This window comes from Micropterus dolomieu, linkage group LG18, assembly GCF_021292245.1.
Source record: "Micropterus dolomieu isolate WLL.071019.BEF.003 ecotype Adirondacks linkage group LG18, ASM2129224v1, whole genome shotgun sequence".
Lineage (NCBI taxonomy): Eukaryota > Metazoa > Chordata > Actinopteri > Centrarchiformes > Centrarchidae > Micropterus > Micropterus dolomieu.
The window spans coordinates 29,137,058-29,159,897 of NC_060167.1; the positions used below are offsets into that span (position 1 = coordinate 29,137,058).

Here is a 22,840-nt window from a genome sequence, read left to right on the forward strand (position 1 = left end):
GAAAGGAGCTGGTGAGAAAGGAGTGGTGAAGGGGTCAGAGAGAGGAAAGGCAGGAAGAAAAAAGTGAGGATGGAAAGATGGGTAAAAGTAAAGAGAAATTTATACTTCTGCGTCGAGTCTACGCTGTAGCCGATGTTAACTGTCGTGAGCATTTCTACTTGTGCATTGGTATATGTGTTGTTCTACAATTACACCACAAAAACGCTAGTTGGCTTTGGGGTTTCTGTGTTCCACTGTGTTGAGATTCTTCTTCTTCATTGCTGTAGGCTACTACAAACAATGGCGAGTGAAACTGAGTGGATCATGTTCAAGTCAGAGCTGATCGATGTTGAACAGAATTAAGGCGAAGACCTGAGAAGGTGTCGGAGGAGATGGTATGTTTGGAAATGCGTACCTCTTTTTCTTTTCTTTTCCTCACACCAATGACAAGCAGTCCAATGACTATGATAAAGAAGCACATTGATTTGATGGCTATTTTAGTGAATGACTTGACTGAAAGCCTACTCCATTCGAGGAGGTGGGATCAGAGCAGCTGCTTATTAACAGTGATGCTAGCACGCACGTGCAAACGCTGGTACAGGCTTTTACAGAAAGTGAAACGCATCGTAATCAAGGATGATAAGGAAAAGATATAAATATGACTGTGTGTAATTGCCTAATAGTGCAATCTTGCTGTGTTTCTGCAGTGTTTGCCAGAGAGAGTAATGCCATTAACGCTAACAGGGCCATCTGACTCACTTCTTTAGTCTGATTAGAGCAGCAGTGATTATTGGCTGGCCTCCACATAGATAATGTCAGAGGCTTCTAATTGGCTACAAACACAGATTGCCCAATAGTCATCTCCTGTGATGTATCAGTTTTACATATTATTACCCTCAGCCAATTAAGCCTCGCCCTGTGAGCAAGTAGATGGTAATTACAATCATCCAACTTGGAGAGCCTCCCTCTGCCTTCTAATGAGGAGGGCCCTTCGCTGGAGTGGAGTCAGCAGCAGATGCAATGTTTAAATTGTCCGTACATGACGCACTACACGCTACAGATTACAGTACATCACACCAGATAGTCATGACTTGTAAGCAAAACCGATTTAAACCAACCACAAATAAATCTGCAATCAGAGTCGTCTATTCTATGCTTGTCAGCAACTTAAGTAACTATTGCCCCATATTTTCAACACCTGCTAAAAGCAGCTAATACAATGCAGCACATGCGGCTAAAAAGGAATGCAAGGTTACAGTGTCAGTGTTGTTGTGCAGGGTGAGCCCACAAAGCAGGCATGGCAAATTGTCATTCAGATATTTTGAACTGGAACGTTAAATGGAATGCCGTCCCGCCTCGCCTCGCGCAAAATTTTAATCACCCACTTGATTTCACACTGCACTAGTTCCACTCCTGGAGGAGCACCTGTGTGTGTGTGTGTGCGTGTGTGTGTGTGTGTGTGTGTGTGTGTGTGTGTGAGAGAGAGAGAGCGAGCAAAGAGAGGACATTTGGTGCTGCAGCCGTCATTCAGTGCGTGAAAACGCAAATGAGAAAGACAAAGAGAGAGAAATCTGTCACTCGGAACAGTGTTTTCTTCTCACCATGTGTCCATCTTCCCATGTTCAACTGCATCTCATTCTCTTGATTCTGCTGTGATTGATTTCTCTTAAGTAAGCATGTACTACGGAGAGGTACTACGTATGTGCATATGTGTGGGTGCGTGTGTGTGTGTGTGTGTATATATGAGAATTTCAGTGTGTGTGTGTGTGTGCTGGCGTTGGTCAAATGTTTGAGTGTGCTCCTCCTCAGAGAAATTAAGTTAATTGCATTTCTTTGCCAACCTGTATTGGATTGAGCTGATCGATAACTATTGAACGTGTTCATCCAGTCGAGGGCTGTCTTATGGACACTAGTCTGTATTGAAGATTATAACATGGCAGCTGTTTGAGATGCTTAACAGTGGGAGCTGCTAGCAAGACTAAAGCCCGGTCGACTGTCGACTGAAAGTAAGACCTAGAATGAGGCTGAAAGTAGAGTGGCATTTCTCTTTGGGCTACTCACATTACATTCAGTCATTTGTCTCAGTGTTAATGTAAAAAATATTGATTAATGCAGCTTTAGCAGATCATGAAAAAATATACATGATACTTAAATAGGGTTCCTGAATAAGTCCCTGACCCTGGGGCTATTGGACACCATCAAATCAAACCCATTTTAAAAATTGAAGCTGGTTACAAATCAAGCTAAAATAAGCTTTTTTTCTCTGGTAGGTTTCACTCTTTCACTTGACATCAGCAGTATCCATTCAGTGTTACTGCAAATTCTACAAAATGACAATAAAATAATATGAAATATATAAATTTTTGTCCCTGTATTTCAATTTACCTTTACGCTACGACAACTCTTAATCACATATATCGACTAATGGAATGACATCATTCATTACCGGTGCCTACCAGTGCAGGGCACAGTCTCCAGACACCATTTATCCTGCACAAGTGACCGCGCTGCTGGGTCTGAAAGACTAGTTAGTGTGCTGATGGTAGTGCTCTGACAGACACCCATTAGGAAATCATCATAACAGTCTTCCTCGGAGCAGCCCTCGTCTCTCATGTATGAAATGACTGTCTGCCAATGTGTGAGTGTTTTGTGAGCATGTGTGGTTACCTGGTGGGTTAGGGTTAAGTTGACGGTTGTGTTCAAGGCCGTTCTTTTGATCGAATACATTAATTTGTTCAAAATCAAAGCAACACACTGACGGTAGGCTAGATAAAGGTCAAATCTATGTCAGCGTGGCACAATGTCTCATTTCTAGATGATCAGAGTCATTGTCAGACATCTCTCACCAACTGTCAGATGACTCTGTATGAGCCACTGGTGGTGGTGTTGTGCATGCGATTCTGTAGCTGTGCAGAATGAATCACATGTGTGCAAACCAAGGTGACACTGGGGGATGGATGGTGAGTGGGTTATATATTTGTGTGCCAGCAGGGTGGTGTAAAAGACAAGTAGTTCTTACCTAGGTCATTGTCCAGCTCCTCTGTATGCACCCCTTCTACTCAGCGGGACAGACACCACAGCAGCACAGGGTCGATGTAAAAGGGATAGAAAAGGAGGGGCAGGAAGGGAAAAAGGTCCACATCTGTGAGTCAGTCAACTACATCTGACCACTGGGCGGCAAAAGTTAATCAAAGCAAGAGTCTCAGCCCCGCATGACAATCCATGTTGACAAAAATCACAAGGCAGTTTTTCCCCAAAACTGGATCTCTGGCTGTGGTTTAAGGCAGCACAGTTGGTGTAGAATTTTATCCAACGTAAAGTTGTCATGTCAGCTACCTAATGACACTGCTATCACATTTCATTTTGTGAGCCGCAACGTTACCAAAGGGGAAAAAATGACTGCAAGAATCACATGGCCTCATGTGAAAAATGGTTTGCATTTCTCTCTGTGTCTGCGGATATCTGGTTGAAAATCTGTGTTAAACATCTGAGTATGATGCAGTTGATTCCCTGAAGCTGTGGAGCATCTTGCTCTGACAAACAGCTGAAAGAAGGCGCTATGGAAGAGCAGTGCCACCTAAGGGCTACAAGGGGAACCACTGCTCCTGTATATACATCTTAGATTGTCACCACAACCCAACATTGTTAAATTAGATGTGAAGGAACATGTTTAGTGATTTCTAACCTATGGTTTTGGTCAAATATATATCTACAGAATATATGGAGGATTTTACATAAACCCACATAATCTCATAGATAATCAAGCTCAAACATGGCCGTACCATCATCTTCACATTCTTCCAGGGGTTTCTGAGGCTTGTCCAGGCACCGAGGGTCTATCCAGGAGGTGGTCTTTGTGTTGTGGCTAAACAGAAAATACACACAAGTAAAATTACCTTAATGTGATAATAATAAATAACGCACATAAAGCACATTTTTAGATTTAGATTTGCTGGACTATCATGAGCTGAGGGGCATGATTATTCAGTTCAATTCAAATAACACTTCTGACTCTTTTTTGTCAAGAGATTCTCAAGGTTTGTTAGTATTTATAAAAAACAATAGGACTGACCCCCCCCCCACACACACACACAAACTAACAGCCCAAATAAAACACAAAGGACTGATTTGAGGAAAAAGCTCTTCCACTATTGGCTAGGTTAATTGGTGTGAGTGGCTGTCTGTCTATGTGTGGCCCTGCAATGGACTGGCGACCTGTCCAGGGTGTACCCCGCCTTTCGCCCAATGTCAGCTGGGATAGGCTTCTGCCCCCCGTGACCCTGTACGCAGGATAAGCGGTTGACGATGGATGGATGGATGAATGGCTCTTCCACTATTGACTTTAATAACAGACAGTGGAGTCTTTTACAAATCACAGAACTGGACGACCTTTTAAGAGTCTTTATAAATGAACAAGAGAATCTCACAAGGGCATTTAACTCATTATATATTTTGTATCAATAACAATGAGGAAATGCTACTGATATAAAACATGGCTAGGTCACTGTATGCAGTTTACCTGTGATCAACTGCTCCCCAATGTTCTATCATGTGGGCTTCACATTTTACTTTTATTCAAGTTAACCTAAATGCCTTAAAGTATAGCAGCAGCATGCGAGTACCATGCTAAAGAAATTACGTGCAACTTTGTGCTCCATTATACTGTGAAGTAGGACTTTCATGACTATTAAAATGTCATACTCATTAAGTTTTCAATTACTGTCCACATATTAGGTGGAAACATGGATCTGCAACTACAAACTGAATAGGTAATCCTATGAAAGCCTGAGAACATGCGTTTCTATACTTGATATCTGATTACAAACTAAAAATGTTTTTTTTATTTTGTGAAAACATTGCCTCTTTACGACATTTAGGTGAAGCTTGACTTAGTCAAGCTATAGCAACACCCACCAAAAGGTACGTCTTGAGTTACTTACTCTATAAAGTAGACCTCCCCGTTCTCGGTGTAGGCCATCTCCCAGTTGTCAGGCAGAGGTCCGAGCAGGTCCTCTGGGGGAGGATGGCTCAGGTGAGAGTGTGTCTGCTGTGTGCTCTCCGTGGTGGCCGATGGTGAGGGGGTTGACCCAACGTAGGATGGGACACTCTGGCGAGGGGCAAAGGGTCGCACCGAGTGATGAATCTCGTCTAATTCACTGGAGTCTCCTAGAGGATTTAAGACAAACATGGCTTGGTGTTAAGAACATTTTGGTTAAGGGATGCTGAAAACACTTTAAGGAACAAAAACAAAAGTAGCTGTGAAAACAATTTGGGTGCTACAAAAAGAACCTCAACACTACTCAAAACGGCTTTCACAGAAACAATTGCTTTAATATGCTTTCGATAGGTTCAAACCATGACAGACTGTAACATACAAAGAAACACATTTATGAGAATAACGAAACAATGGAAGAGGAAAGTGGTCAAGAATTTTCTGTCTCAGCAGGCCAAATATTTCCAAGGTGAGTAGAATTTTTTGAAAGCCTCTTCTTGCCACGAGAAGCCCTTGTCTCAGTCCAAGAACTTGCCAAAGCTTTCACACATCTAGTTTTTTGGCTAAAATCACAGCTCCACTGTTATCCTAAACTGCTTCTTCCAGCTAAAGAGACATTTACTTCAGTTAAACTGTTGAGTGGGCAGTTCACACCTACAACCATGGCCTCTGAAGTGCTATCACCTAGCTTCCTGTTATTTCATTTTCACACTCACACTTGACCGGCACCCTCATAGCTCACACAGATGGCAAATAAACAACTTTTGGTCCCACCTTTTAAAAACACATGGTAGAAACAGCTTTAGGGCTGAGTCAACCTTCCTTACAATGCCTACTGACCTGCTAACACACACGTGTTAGTAACAAAAAAACAAGTGCAGTAACAAAAAAAAAAAAAAAAAACTAAACTAAATCATCACTAATGACTTTTATGACCCTTTTAAAAACATTACTGAGGTCAGGATTATGTTTCCAAGCATTAAATGTACCAAATCAAATCCTCCATTAATTCACAAACATGAATGACTTATAACGTACAAGTGATATCATTAGGAATCATCAAAAGAAATGGAGGTTGCTCAGTCGTCCACCCTCTGCCGCTTGCAGCCAGATGGCACTATTTTACATTTTTGGATGCATAGATACAGGCAGATGTAGCCAAACCCAGAGACCACTTACTCACCAATCAAAGAAGCTCTTGTATTCTGCAGCCCCTCACCACACAAAAGTCCTCTCTCTGCCGCTCTCTCTTCACCTCCTTTTGCTCTTTCGCCTACTTCTTCATTTTCTGAGCTTATCCTTCGTCCCAAAACACAATCCTCCCTTGCTTCTCTTCCTCTCTCTATCCACTCCTTTTCAGACTTGCCCCCACTTTACCCCTTCCCAGCCACTCCCTCTTTCTATTTAACATCCCACCACCTCGGCTCCACATGCTTCCCCTCCCACTTTATCCAATGCAGTTAAGATTTCCACATCATCTAAAGGAGCATGTGAGTCAAATTCGGCAAAACAAGGAGTTAACATAAAACTACAGCTAGTTTAACAAAGTGACAATAAGCGGCGTGCAGTCGGTGACATGACAGCTGCTGTTTAGTTGCAGGCAAAATTGTGAGAAGGTGAAAAAAGCTGTGTGATCATGTAGACATGTGAAGCTAGTAAGCCTGTACACAGTGTGTTTATTAATGCCTTGATTTTGGCTGCTGCCTGTGTGAAGATGCCAAATTTAATAATGTAGTTTGGAGTCTTGTACCAGCTTTGGGGCCTGTTCTGGCCCGCTATTTTGTATCCAAATAAATGAAAATTGTGCCTTAACCCACTGAAGACAGACTGCTGTTTACACCTGCCTTCAGAATGTGTTTTAAATGTGACTTGGGTAACGGCTTGTTATTGGATTTCATCTCCCTACTCAGTGTGAAACTTCTAAAACATAAAAAATGCACATCTGTGCTCAACCAACCAGCTAGAGAAATGTTTTGGCTGTTTAGTACACCAGTTTGAGAACAGTCTTCAAAAGCTTGTCCGAGATGATGGCATTGTCAGTGTACTTTTAACGTGTTTTAGGTGTATTCATACCAGTTGTTTTCATTATTGATTAATATATCAAATATTACATTATTTTATAATGTTTTAAAAATAAGGACAAATGCTTTAGTCTTTAGTCTTTAAATTACTCTCTAAAAACCCAACAGTATTTAAGTAAGGGGGTATTCCAGTTATTTAGTATTGTCCCTGCATTAAGTTTGGGGACAGAAAAGATAAATATCAAAGCAGCAAAGGATGAGATATCCTGGCTTTAGTTTCTATTATAGGTAAAGAATATTTATAACGCAAATGTTTACATGATACAAAGACATCATCGGGGTTCAAGGTCTCAGACTTGACCAATCAGTGGTGGCCCAAAGGTTAGGTGGCCCGGGAGGTTGCTGGTTCAATCCCCGGACTGGCAGGATAAAATCTGGGTGTGGAAAGTAAACCAAGCAGTGCTTGCCCTCCCTCATTTATCACCACTGAGGTGCCCTTGAGCAAGGCCCAACTGCTTAGTGGCCAGCAGACCAGGCTGCGGTTGTACTGGGCAGCTTCCAGGTGTGAATGTGATCAGGGCCTTCCTGCAAAAGAGAGGCTTCCTCTCAGTGAAACTCCCCTGAATAAATAAAGGTAAAAAAATAAAAAAATCTCAGATGAGAGTCACAGAAGACATTAAATAAATGTTTTCAGGGGCAGAGTAACACTCCTCATTAAAAGTAAATGAACATAATGTGTAAAGCACTGGACTTCCTCTTTAATATACAAAATCAAAAACAGAGTAATTAGAAATATTTGGTAAGAATGCATACACAGACGATTAAGTCAAGACGCAGGACCTCGTACTTGGCGTTCACTCAGCGATTTTAAAGTGGCCATTCCAGGGATCTGACAGAAGCTTGTGAAATCAAACGGGACTTCAGAAAAAACAAACATGGATGCAGACTGTCGTCATCAGCTGGTTGCACCTGTGTGTGTTATGTTTTGCAGCGAAAAACAAAAAAAAAGAGAAGAAAAAACTGTGGCTGAACTTATGGCTAAGAAACAAACATGTTTGATATTTATTAAAAAATTTTAAAGAGACATGATCCACTTGAAATTCTGTCTTTTTAGGGTTTCAGTTTTATGAGAGCGAAAATGGACATTTGCTTACTACAAAGATTCATGTTGAAGCACATGCCTGGTCATTTCATTTCACAACTGACATCATCACTTTTAAGGCTTTAGTCTGGCAATTTCTATAAAACCCGTGAAGACATACATCTTTTCCACTGTCCTCTCATTATCCTCCACACACTGTGCCTTCCCCTCTTTCCTCCCCCCTTTCTCCACCTCCTGTCCCCTATACATACCTGTAAAGCTACTGTTCATGTCAGGGAGGTCCTCGTCGTCCTCCTGCTGCTGCTGCTCTCCAGGCCCTAATCCAACATCGCGCATGTCATCGTAGGATTTGGTGCGTCGGGGAGTTGAGTGCTGCGAGCCCGGCAGGCTACCGCTGAGCCCGTCTGGCAGTGGGGCATCACCGCTGCTACTGCTGCTAATCACTTTCCCACCGGGGGGCTGCACCGGTGGCTTTGGCGTCCCATAATAGTTACCTAGGCAACAAAGAAGAAGGCAGGGAGGAGGGGATTAAAAAAAAGACGGAGAAAAGAAGGGCATTTTAGTAGGAGGGTTAGCTATGACAGGTCAAAGGGTTTTGTTTAAGTGTGTGTCTGAGCTAGTTATAGCCTTTGAATGCAAATAGAGAGGTTGGGTTGTCTGTGGGAAAATGTGAATCTCTGAAGCAAAACTAAATTTCTGTCTTGCTTGACCCCAATTTTAGTTTAAGCTCTTAGTTTAGTGTTTTAACTTATTAAAATCTAATCAATGTTTTACTCAAATTATATTTGTCAAACAATATTATACAATTTTTCACTATTATAACTCCATTAAGTTGATATGTTGTAAGTGAGAGTTGATAGACTGGGTTCCATACACTACCAAGAAATGTTTTGTCTTCAGATACATAAGTGAAGTAGTAGTTGTATTCCGAGTAGTTCATAAAACTGTCTGAATACATTCAATCAAGCAGTTTGCAGACACATCATTCACCAGTGTCACGTTTCAGCTATTTACTTTTTACAAACAGTAATTCCAAAGTTAGACTAGACAGAATTAAGACTGTACCATCTGACAACCAGAATATAAAGCCAAATATAAAACAAACTTCTTCATAAGACAGAATGGCATTAGCATCCAAAATATAAACACGAGGGAAAAAGAGGATGTTTGCGAAATTTCAGTCAGAAGATAAATTGGCAAACTACAACTTAAATGGGAAATAGATCTTTTTCACATCAGACATTTTGGCATGTCATAGCAGGTAACATTAATATCAACTGCATCCCATTTAGGTGAGCTAGTTCTGGGGGCCTGGTATTGTACATGCTGACTCACTGGTATGGCTTACAGAAACACTTAATGGAACTGAGCCATTATTACAAAAATCTTTTCTGTTTTCCTGCTATGACAAGTGAAAATGTCTATTTTTTTCAGTGATTTTCAGTGATAGTCCAGTTATTTATAATCCTTTAAAGTGAAAGGAAGATCTTTAAAGGTTTCTCATTTCCTCCATACTGCCATCAGTGGAAGAGGAAGTAAGCTGGTTGCCAATCAGAGGTCCACTGGCCTTGTTTGCCCCTCCTTGCCCTCAGAGGGAAATCCATTGTTATGGAACACTGAACAAGCTAAGTGGACATAGCAGTGACTTAATTAAACATTATCTGACTGAATGGAGGTGATACATTGTAGTGTTGTTGTTTACAGTCCTTTCATTGTCTGTCTGTAGGCTGTGATTACAGTACTGCCTAAACCTTACAACCTAAAGACCTTCGACCTGACCTAAAAGGGTTATGTGTGTCAGTGTGACTAGCCTGCCTACACAAAACACATCAGCCAAAACACTAACACTGGCCACTGACAACTCCCAGTCCTTCAATACATCCAACATCAACAACGCATACATTTTTGATGAATATACCTTTGTGATATTGCTTACTTGAAAGGCAAATCATATCAAGATTTTGACAGCAAGCTTTTCAACTTTCAAAAATCATTTGGTGCTGATTCTCATCTTTTCTTGTCTACCTCTACTTCAGCTAGTGTACCAATATGAGAGCTACTTTCAACAACCCCCAGATATCTGAGGTAAACGTGTTTCTGAGGGCTGTCTAACCTACATTTCTGGACAGAGAGATAGTAACAGCAATATTTTTTCCTTTAAGAAAGATAAAAAGAAAGAAAAAATATGACATATCTTGCTGCTGCATTGATGAGTCGAGGAGACCTTTTGAGACATTAGTATTTCTGCCTTTTGGCAATGGATTTCTTTGGATGTGAATGTTGAATGCCAACGCAAACAGTCTAGAATCAAGCATGTGCTCTTTCACTCAAAGGGACTGACACCAAAACTTGACTGAGGCGGGGGCGGGCATGTTTTGAGTGCCGACTAGAGGCAGAGAGGAGACAGGGTTCCCTCCCGCTGTGCCAGCTGGTGCACCTGTCCAGAAGTGGACTGACTGGCCTGGACAGGGACCCAACATGCCTGCTTGCTGACAGTATACCACGAGTGGGCGACACACCGGCTGGAGATACATGGTTATTTTCTGCCATACAAGATGGTACACCTGTCCAAAGTCAGGTTCAATGCCATTCGACAATTTAAGCAAGTTCACTTATTGACACACATGGAGAACAAGAGTGAAAGTCGTGTCTGCAAACTCCTACCTACAGTACACTAAAAGTGTAAAGTATATTTGTGGTATTAAAGTATTATTGTTCTTCTGAATGTAAGTGTGTAACAGTGTCCCACTGTATCACTATACTAGCAAGTCTTATTTTAAAAGCTAATGATCTTTACAGTTGATGTTCTAGATATCTGAAACTTATAAAATGGAACTTTATAGTTTCCAACTCCTTTAAAGCTACACTGGCAATATGTCAACATGATGTCACATCCGCTATGGTGGGTCAGTTAGTCATGAAAATAATAAAATACAACAAAATGCAAAACTACAGAATGGGCCTTGTAATGCATGGTTGTGTACAAAATGCCAAGTGATTTAAGGCGCATTTTCCTTTAACAAGTTAATATTTTTTTTATTTAAACACTAATTGAAAAGGAAGACATACCCTGCAAACAGAAAGCAGACTAGGCAGATGCATACAACTGGTTCACCTCAAAGGATTCCTACTTCTTTCCAGGTATAAGGGATCTGTAGGGGTCTGTCCCCTCTAGTTAGCAAACCCCCAATGAGTCTTTATCAGCAGAAGTTACATACCAGCCACCCAAGCAAATGTGTCATTTTTCTAATTTACCGTCATACGTTCCAATCTCCAATAGGGTCCCACTTTTCTCCAACTCCAGGAAGTCCTCCACTGAGAGGAAGTTGTAGTCCACGCCAGATACTTCTCCTTCACGAGGGGCGCGGGTTGTACCTGGACAACCAATCAGAGACAGGGTAGGAGTTAGAAAACTAGACTGAATAACAAAGAATACATCTAAAGATTTTAGTGGCACCTGGCATGTAATAATTCACTGGAAGCATTGCTATCATCCTAGTATTCACTCCATTCTGTGCTAACTCAATAAGTTATTTAGCAGCAATTTATCTTACACTTTCCAAATTGCCAGAGTTTCAGGTAAATAAGACCGGGGATGAACATCGTCTTGGAGATAGTATTTACAATGCTATACGACATGGGCGACTGTAGTACTGGTAGATAAAAAGCAGCCTCCAAAAGGGAGATGATCCATTGTTTGCTATAGTTTTCCTTCACACCGGGGTAGAGTGTCAGGTAGCTAGTAACACCTTAGAGGGAATCTACCATATGTGGTGGTGGGGGAAATGGCACTATGTGTGTGTGAATGCGTGTGTGTGGTTTGGCATGTAGCCTCTGAGATTCTAGCACTTGTCTTTAATGACTGCGGACAGTTGGCCAGCGAGGCGTCAATGGTAAACAGCTTTACAGCAGAGACAGCAGTGAGATGACAACACATTTAACATAAACTTGCATTTAACTGATGATAAAAGTCAACCTATATTTTTCTCTTTTAAACATTCTGCTTTCTTTGCTCTCTTCAGTTATTCAATCTTTGCCTCACTAGTGCACATTTCCCCAATTTTGTCTGACTGTTGCCAAGTTCTCTTACTAGGCGTGTCACTCTCAAAACAAAATTATTTTGTCCTTGGCAAGTGCTAATGGCAAATAATCTTTCTCATCGCCAACAACAGAGGGCTTTCCCTTTTTTGCTACCTTTCCTTGCATCCCCTCTCTTCCTCTAGCCGTCTTATCTCCCAATCACTCTGTTTCCAGTGGGTTGGTAAGAAATAAGCTGGTAAAAATAGATGTGTGGGGATACACGGAGATGCTCCCACTGCAGCCATGTTCAGTGACACTGGTGATAAATCACAGAGGTGCAGATCCTAACTCAAGCAAACATGCATTACACTCAAATAAGCATTCAGTACATGTAGAAAGGCTTGCATGTTGCAATGTCTCTGCATCGCTTACACAAAATACTCTCGACATGCATCAGTTCAATGACCCAGCTGTCGCAATCACAGTCTATTTTTTTCTGTTATTGCTATTATAGGCTACTGTATGGGGGCACATAGAGAAGGCAAAACTTCCTGTTCATCAGCAACATACTCGCTCACAAGATTCCAAACTCCACTACTTGTGACCAGGCCCTCGTGCAGCAAGAGGAAATTCATTTAAAGTCAAACAAATCCCCTCTTAAGTCTATCAAACAAGCAGTCAGTTTGCTCATTCCCAGGCACCAAGTATTTTACCGAATGTCGACCTTGGAGAGTCCTCAGCCAAGCCCGAGCGTTCTGCCGACTGTCAGTTCACTTCCCACACAAAAGTGGCCATTGATTTGACTCCATTTAGACACTGCTGCTCTTAGAAAACCAAATAGGAAGTGGAATTGTGACCAGTGTTTCAAAAGGGATAGAAAAGCAGAGCCTTGGCTCAGACCCATGGGTAAGACACTGTCATCGCTATAGGCCTGATTAATTCAATACCATCCCCTGCCCAACAAAAGCTCCATTGACCAAGCTGTGAAATAGAGTGAGAAGGAAAGACAGGTTGGGACTGAGCGTCGTGCATAGAGACTCCTTCCTAGAGTTGGGACTGGATGAGCCGAACACAAACTATTCCGGATGCTGCCCTCTAAAATGCAGAGGAAGAAAGAGAAGGAGTGAGACTACGAAAGCTAAGAGTTAGCATATTCCAGTGACTGGCACATACAATGCAGCCTTGGAGATTTGCTGCGAGGGTGTTCGTCTAGCGCTAGATGGCTCGTGGCTTAACTGCATCAACATCTTCCTCAGCTGAGATGGGTGGGTGGGCATTGTGAAAACAAACAAACAAAAAAAAAACATCACTGGCATTTCAAGAAGATGATCCAGTGGCTGAAATCAGCCAGTCGTACTGTAGAGCTGGGAGCTCAGAGCCACTACTGCTGCATCAAAATGTTCTGTAGCCTGTAACTGTACAACAATAAAGGATCCAGGAATGTATGTTCCTCAACAAAAAGTAATTTATGTGTCTTCACGCATTGTGCCACTGGGTCTCTGCTGTTGCTAGGGACAACCCAGGAAGGATGGAGCGAACGATGTGGGGAAGTTTGTCCTCCAGTGATGACACATTCTGATACACAGTCTCCCCCCAGGCTTCATAACTCCCTTTTCAATTCCTTGACAGAAAATATAAAGTACCACAGAGGTATGACTCAGAGGTCTGGTCCATATGAGAAAGCATAAATGGGGTATGTATTGCATACAAATTTGGCGTATTTGAACACTCAAGATTTAAAACGGCAGTAAAACAACAGCCTAGAATTTAGAGCAGAATGTTGTTGGGTTGAAACTTTAAAACACCACAAAATTACCAGATTGGGGAAAGAGTGAGCCTTGAACACTAGAGCTATATGAAAAATCTGTATTCATACTGGGTTACTCTAACGGTTGACTAAATGAATGTGAAGCTTGGTGCTGCAGACAAAAGGGGCCACCTGCTTCGTGTTCAGGAAGATATTTGTAGTTTTATGTTCGAACATATGGAGCGCTACATTTCCTTTCGGGTCTGTTCCGCACGCTCTCTGTCTATCTTATCTGTCCCTTCACACAGATGAGGGCACAGTGCTGAGCCACCATTTCCCTCTGGCAGTTCAGCGGAGGGTTGACTCAGATACCAACAGTCACAGAGGAGTCATATGGCTTGTGTGTCTGTGAATGCCAAACATGCTTTGGCTTGTAATAATACTAAAAAGGATGGAAGCAAACACCTCCTGTCATAATCAGCAGCTGTTCCAGCCCCTGCTGGCACATACACATGTACATGTGCGAACACACACACACACACTCTCTCTCTCTCACTCACACACTGGGGAGGACGTACATGGCCACCAAATGTTATGGTTTGGGGCTAAACGGGAGCTGTGGGTGGAGGGTAATCAGTTAATGGAGCTTTATGCACCCATCTCCCCTGCAACAGACATACGTGAACATGAACAGACACACACACACACACACACAGTTTCATTACCATAACAGCCACAGTAGGAGAACTGTCCTGTCTATGCTGTGAACCACCTATGGTGAACAGATTAGACCCCCACAGTGAGGAGAGCAACTTAGAGTTCAGCACCTCTGCACTGTATCTCCAGTTACTAACCCATAAATTACCATGTTGTAGTTAGGGTTAGCCACATCACAGCCATATCACAAAAGTGAACCATGGGGCGGTCCCTGTTACCACTACTATGTTTATATCAATTGTTTCTCCCTAATATCTGAGTAGGTGGTCTCCTGATGTTGTTTATAGTTTAAGGTAACTGCAATTGGAAATAGACACTTGGCTGATGAGAAATAGCTCCTGTGACACAGTGAGGGGAAGGGTACTTTCAGACTGACCACAGCATTATGCAAAATAACGCAAGGGGATCCATTGTTGTGGGTGTGTTGCTTCAGGGTTTATCAAACATCAAGACATGGTGCATGTTGGTGTATACTCCTTTCAGGCCAACTTGCCCAATCATTTTTCTGCTGTGTGTCAAAGCTTGCAAGTCAAAATTAGAACACTACGAGTATGTATATGCTTTGGGGACATTTTTAATATGAATAGTGTCAGAGCTGCTACTATCATTCATGTGCTAATGAAGCCAACAGGATTAGAGTCCGAGCAAGTATAGCCTTGTGCCTCTCACAGTTGTCATAATGAACTGCTTAGAGGGGCTAGTCATGGATCACATACAATTCAGTCTTTGGTCCCTCCAACTTGCTTATTGCTCCAACTGTCCAACTGTCTATGAACAACGGTATATCCTTTAGCCCTATACACCCTGATTCCTGACACACCTGAACTAAAAGACGGCAGAATACAGTCCCATGATTTAAGCTTAGCTTTTAATACTGTCGTTTCCTAGAAGCTCTCTCAGCTAGGTCTCAACACTTCACAGTCAAGTCAGGGTCACCAACAACATCTCCAATACCAACATACTCAGCGCAGGGATGCATGCCCTGCCTACTGCAATATATTGTGACTGGCCTTATCAGCAGCGGTGGTGGTAGGAGAAGCTAACGGACAGGTGCAAAGACGATAACTTGTTTCTTAAGGTGATTATAACAAAACAGGTGAGAGTAGACTTCAACAAGTCCCATTCTGACCAACCCCCACAGAATATCAGCACTTCTGTTGTTGAAAGACAACAGAAGTGCCTCCATCCAAGTTTAATGACTCCACTTCTTGCAGCAACTAAGACAAACAAGACTCCCTAATCTCACCATTTAAAATGTACTACTGAGTCCCTACCTCAATATCTGTTTTAAGGTCTGCAACACCGCAGACCGTCATGTCACTTCAGGACACAAAGAGGACAAGAGAAAACATATTTCTTCTCTGTTCTCTACTCAGAAAATGCAGCATACTAGGGCGGGACAGACTAAGACAGACCTTAGTCTGGGACAGCCCTAGTGGAATCAGAATCATCAAGTCCTGCCTTTGTGTGGTTCATCAACGGTGATAAATTATCCGAAAGTCTCGCGAAGTGCGGACAACTCGGCACAACACCAGTGAAGCTGGGGCTCCGTCTCTTCAGCAAGTGTTCCTCCACTGCCACTGCACACATACACGCTACGCTTACTCATGTGCACTGACCATCCAGGGTTAGCATTACAATTTTGGATTTATTCACACACTTCAAAAATATTTATTGAAAGATTTATTCTTTCTATATATTTCTTTACAGCATTAAACGTTGAAAAACTGGTAGTTCTATGTAAAATCAGACGTTGAGCACCCCCATATAGCCAAAATGGCATGATCCTTGTTTCGCTGCAATGCTTCGACTGCGAGATTGACAGTCAAATCAGGCTCCGCCCATCGAAGCATTGAATTCGACTATTTGGGGTCAGCCCTACAGCATACACAAAACTTTCTACATTAACAAGTACCCCTCACATCCTTTCCACATCCATCTGGTAGGAGGTTTTATAGCCCCTCAGAAAGACTGGCATGGCAAAGAAATGTCTATGCCCAGGTTTTTAAGCTTCTTAACTCACTGACCTTTTGAACAATGACTTTTCAAGCTTTCACCTTAGCTGCAAACATTTATGTTATCTCCACCATCATACGCAAACAACATGGCCTAGTGGGTGTTTAAAGGAACTGAAAGTGTTACCAAGTAGCTTTGCCCCCAAAACCACATGGAAGCTTTTTAGCAGAAAAGCCTGAATGTTTAGCCACTCTTGTTTTAGAGTTGTTGTTTATGGTGATTTTAATATCCATGTCCATGACTCCATTATTGATCATGCTACAGATTTACCCTGGGTGTAAAAATATCCTCTATGGATTTACTGTAGTGGCCCAACGATGGACTGGCAACTTGTCCAAGGTGTACCCCGCCTTTCGCCCAATTTCAGCTGGGATTGGCTCCAGCCCCCCGCGACCCTGTACACAGGGTAAGCCGTTGACGATGGATGGATGGATTTACTGGATATAACTGTATCCGGAAACAAATGTAGTTCTAACTGTTGTACATCCAGTTATTAAAACTGTATATATATATATATATATAAATAATATTATGAAGGAGTTCTGGTTTCTGGAAGTATCACAGCACTGAGACTGCCCTTCTCAAGTTTACCAACAACTTTTTAATGGCTGCTGATGATGGCATGTGCTCAGTCCTTAAACTCCTGGACCGTCAATCATAGAATGCTGTTAGATGTAGGCACTGGGTGGGGATATCTGCTACAGCTTTAGGCCCCCTTAGACCTTTTGCTATGTTTGCACCTCCTGTCCAGACTAAAATGGCGACAATGAAGACCTACAGCAGAGAAGTTTGAAAACCATGCCGACCTCCGTTTTCAGTCTTTTTAATGTAGACAGAGATCAACTCTGACATGCAGCTAAAACATGCTGGTGGGGACAGAGATCATATTTGTTTTAAAACTCTGTTTTTAAACAAAAACGTAATAGTGTAGATGGGGCCTGAGAATGGTTTTCATCATACCTTTCGAATAGGAGGTTCTGTTTCTCTCTGAACAACTATGTTTATTAATTATCTTCTGTGAAGTTTGGTGTGCCTCGGGGCCCATTTTTCTTTTCTTTATATATGCATCCTTTGGACACATTATTCATAGACATGGTGTCTCCTTATTTATGCTGAGGATATGCAGATCTACCTGATGGTAGATCCAAAGACCCTGGAATGCAGAGCTCACTCTGGACGTCAAAAAATGTCCTTCAGCCGAACTAAAAAAAAATAACCCCAGAGATCCTTGTCATTGGGTCCCAACACAAGGCAAAACAAATTCTGCCATCTGCTGGTTCACTATTGGATCCTATCAAGCCTGTTGCAAGGAATTTGGTTTTATAATAATTTAAGTTTTGAGCAGCACACCTCAAAGCTTGTGGATTCATGTTTTTATCATCTTAGCAATATTTTTAAAATCTGTGTTAACTTTTAAAAGACACTGAGACCATTTTACATAACTTCATCTCATCACATCTGGATTACTGCAACAGCCTTTTTACTTGCCTGAACCAAAAATCTGTCGATCGCCTCCAGACTGTACAGAACTCAGCTGCCAGGCTTTTAACCACAACAAAGAAACATGATCATATCACTCCAGTTTTAGCCTCTTTACAGTGGCTCCCACTGTGTTTAAGAATAGATTTTATGATTTTACTGATAACTTTTACAACTCTTCATGGACTCTCTCCCTGCTATATCTCTGACCTCTTAGCACCTTACGTGCCAATATATACTTTGAGATCCTCGGGCAGAGGTCTTTTGTCTGTTCCAGAGGCCAGGCTGAAAACTAAAGGGGACAGAGCATTTGCAGTCAGCGCCCAGAGGATCTGGAATGAGAAAATCAGGTCGGCTGATTCTGTGATCTCCTTTAAATCCCTTCTTAAAACATACTTTTATCTGATAGCATTTCCTGATTTTACTTTTAATTTTCTTTCTTTCCATAAAAATGTTTCTTTCTTCCCTTTTACTACCCTGTATTGGTTTTTATACACCAAATTTTATTTATATGGTTTTTTTTTGATTGTATGACTTGTCTGTTTAACTTTGCTGCCTTTGTGACGTACTTTGTGGATTCTATAAATAAGCATTATTATTGCGTGCATTGTATGCCTAACAGTATATATGAGTATTTATTATAATTATTTAATATCGATTTTAACCTGCCTCTGTTTAAATATCTCTGTGCACCACGGCCTACGAAAAACCCTGTGAAATGCAGATTTATATAGATGTACTGACAGTAAACTTAAGCTTGATATATATTTTTCTTTACTTTAAAGGGCGCTTATCTAATATGTAGGTTGTTTGTAAGGGTTTTCTCTGGGTCCGCAATGATCATCATCATAATTTTAGCATCATAGGTTTTTGTATCCAGATCTAATCTCTTTCAGCCAGTATCACTGGAGATGGAAAAACTAAAGGGTTTGCCTGGCTAAATAAAGACAGAGACAATGATCAGCAAAATTTGAAAGTTGAAGATTTAAACAGAGGTGTACACAAATAAATATTTAATTTCTGTGTTTCTGTTGTGATTATTTTGTTTCAGTTTGTGAAAGTTATTTATTTATAGTCAAAGAAATGGCATGAAATGTAGGGCTACTTGATTATGGCAAAAATCACAATCTTGATTATTTTCGTCATAATTGAAATCCCGATTATTAACACGATTACTGATTGACTTAGGAAACGTCAGGCATTTACTGAACTTTTAAAATAAATTTTTTAATGATTATGCATCATCTCAAATAGCTCTTGAAATAAGTAATAGTAATTGAATATTATTAACTTGAAACGGCATCTTAGAGACGATGACAGCAGCTCGGTTTCCCCTCCAGGTTGAGGACTACAGTTTGTTCCACGGAGTAGAGCAGAGCAGGTGAACTACTCGAGTTACGTTACATAACGATGAAATTGTGGCGTTCTGTTGGGAGACGCAGTGACTTAAACTAACAGTGAGAAAAGTATAAATCACCGCTTTAAAGGGAAGGGTGCGCTAGATTAATAACACAAGACAAAACGAGTTTCATTGCAAAACAGCATGCAGCACAATAATCATTTTAGTTTGAATAACTTGTTTTTAAAATTGTTGGAAGCCAAATTCGAAATTGTGATTGCACAGCGCTAACAAAATGTATAAATAAATGTGCTTTGTGGAGGTTACTTTGCTAGTGAAAGCAAGACATAATTTTTAGCTAATAGTGCCACACATGAAATTGCATCACTGTACAAGCAACCTTCAGCGCCCTCAGTGCAGCAACCAAAACAACCTCTTCCCCACACCTCAATCTTAGCCTATATTCTTCTAAAACATTGAGGAAAACATCTGGCAGCTAAACTTTATTTTCACTTAAAAAGCTATATCTTTGTTGGCTTTGGAGTTTTTCTGCTGCCAAGGGGTTAAACTGAAATGATTAATGCACCTTTAAACACACTATGTAGGCTAGATAAGAATTACACATGTAGTGTTTTTGTTGAAAGGTAAAAATGCAACAAACCAGTTTTATTAAGCACAATTGTCTTGCAACTGTATTTTGCCATTTCAAAAGCTAATTGCGGCCACTTTCGTGTCACCGTGACCTTGGCACTGCCAATCAAAATGTCTTCCTCCACAGAGTATCTCAGGATTGGGCTTATCAACTACAGAGAGCATCCAGTTACACCGTGATGTCTCTCAAACCACAATCAATACATGACAGCAACTGGTCACAACCCTCGCTGTGACCTTGGGCCTTCCCAGTTTGTCTACACTGTCACTCAGCTTACAGAGGATCAATATCAAACAGTCTCCTTTCTGTCATCTTGCCATCATCTCAACTGAACTGACTCAACTGTGGTTTATCTTGGTTCAAGGACAACACTGAGGACAATAGCGGGATGGTTATTCCAGTTAGTTACTTATGATGATGACTAATAATAATCAATAAAAAATCTATAATATCTATAACTAGCTCTCCTTCGAAAGCCATTAAAGCACAGACGTTCATTTCTTTCTCTCAATGTATATTATATTCATGGGTCACCTCTCTAGCTAGTGCTGAACAATAGCGAGCCTTCCACTCTACCTTTATGGCAATAAATTAAAGATAAAAGTGTCTGGATGTCTTGCACTAAACAAAGCACTCATGTAAATACTGAAATGGACCTCAGGACTTAAATACTGTAAGACAAAATGGATTGCTTTAATCTACTTAATATATATATATGGACGATCTTCACCTCTACAAGCACAACTAACGCTCACTGGCAGACAAATCCAAGCACCTCATCTATATTTAATTGATGGCAGACTATTTTAAGTGAGCATCTGCCCTTCTAGTGGTATGATAGACTCAGACTAAGGCTGCTGACATTTGTGAAGGCAGAGGATGACACTAAGATTAGGTTAGAGAGTACAATGACATAAGAAAGACCAAAATGACTACATTATTCAATTATGCATCACTGAAAAGTCTGCCAAAAAAACAATGGAAGACAGAGAGGTAAATTATGATCACTTAAACCATGTTAGATCTTGTAAGAGGACAGGACAGAAATGCTGGCAGGGGAGAGAAAAATAAAACAGACTTTAAATGGCAGGAAAATTATTAAAATTAGTCATCTTTTTTTTAACACAATGGCATCAAAACACATGAAATACATAAAAGGGAGGCAATACAGACATGCACACAGCCACAACCCAGCTTCTATAAATAACCATGTGTGAAAAATCTGTTTTCTTTCCTACGCTTGCATTCCCCCAGAGCAACAGAGCACCCTGGGCCCACATATCCCCCAGGCCTGGCCTCGCATTTTAGCTGTGACCTACATTTAATTTCCTCCACAAGGACAATGGCGGGCTTTACTCCTTGGATGACTTTGGGTTTATGGCTGGGAGCTGAGGAGTTGTCTTGCTTGACATCTTCATCTGATCCAGTTTGGCGGTGTAGTTTGGTATTTTTCTTAACTACGTCTTCATCTTGCTTAAATCTCAACACTTTCTTGAGTTCGAAAGATGCAAGTGAACCGGACTGAAATACTTCTTTCATATTATTACCAGGTTTCCTTCTCTTTTTGCGGACTCCAAAACGCCCACAAAGCTTTAGAGGAAAAAGAGCAAACATGACTATATGCTTGGCCTACCAAATAAAATACCAATCCAGGCGATTGTTTCCAAAGTTCCTTGAATGTCACTGTTCAACGTGTGAAAATTAGTTCCACAATGGCAAGCTGTAGCAGAAAAACTACAGCAAAGGGTCCGTTTTTTTATATATCTTTTCCTCAGATTTGCACTGGTTCCTTGGTGAGTTCTTTCTTTGGTGGCAGAATAAACGTTTAGCACTATGTGGTAATAACACAAAAGGATTGGCCGACTTTCTGTTTGTTGGAAAAAACTAAATTTTGTCAACATCCATAAGCAGATGCACAGACAAATGTGCTGATTTGCCTATGTAGCTCGGATGAGGCCAGGGGGCGGGGGAATCCATACTGAATAGTAAAGCTTAAATGACACAAACAATGTCTGACAACAAGGATAATAAGGTGATTGTTATTACCAACCATACCAAGGATCTGAGGTTAAGGACACTTGAGGATAAAAGGGTTAAGGCATGTGTTCAGAATTATTTATTTAGAAGAAACAATCATGCTGACTATCTTGCAAATGTCGGTGTGTCACTGCTGATGACATAACATCATCATCAGTTAGAGCTTAGTGTCCTGCCACCCAGCCAGTTGCACCTAGAATTAGACCTAGAGGGAAGGCAGGTGACTTGACCAAACAATGTAGTCAGGCAGTTAAGATAACACAACTACCCAAACACTGACATTTCGAGGGTGTAGACAAAAAAAAACATGTCTACATAAGCTAAGAAGGCAAATACAACTATGCAGCTTGGGTGGAGATTCTAATCATTTCAAACATACTGAGACTCTGGACTGAAACCTTTACACAAACCCCAAATAATCAAGACAGTCTTTTCCATCACGATCCAGCTTTCCATTTGAGGCAGGCCTTTAGAGTATGCCCACACTACACCAACAGATACACAGACTTCAGTATGACCTACATACAAATTGTCTTCAAAAGTCAGAGGGTTCAGAGAAATGACGTGCACAGCAAGGTGGAAAACACCTACAATTCAGAGCATTGTGGGTTCATTTTTTGGGCAATTCAAAATGCAGGACTGAAAATAACACAAACAAAACAAGGGGAAAAAGATGATTTGTTTCAACATATTCACCATGGTGAACTGATCAGTGCCATGAGTGAAAAGTGGGCCATC

At 41.2% G+C, this 22,840-nt stretch overlaps 1 protein-coding gene across 1 annotated transcript in view; it reads right to left on the reverse strand.

The window, feature by feature from the left end:
• Positions 1–22,840, reverse strand: part of magi1b (membrane associated guanylate kinase, WW and PDZ domain containing 1b) — a 142,764-nt gene that overhangs the window by 37,558 nt on the left and 82,366 nt on the right. Inside the window, 5 exon segments of the mRNA XM_046076068.1 lie at positions 2,999–3,034; positions 3,762–3,844; positions 4,920–5,145; positions 8,347–8,589; positions 11,351–11,470. Of these exon segments, the coding sequence (XP_045932024.1) occupies positions 2,999–3,034; positions 3,762–3,844; positions 4,920–5,145; positions 8,347–8,589; positions 11,351–11,470 (708 nt within the window).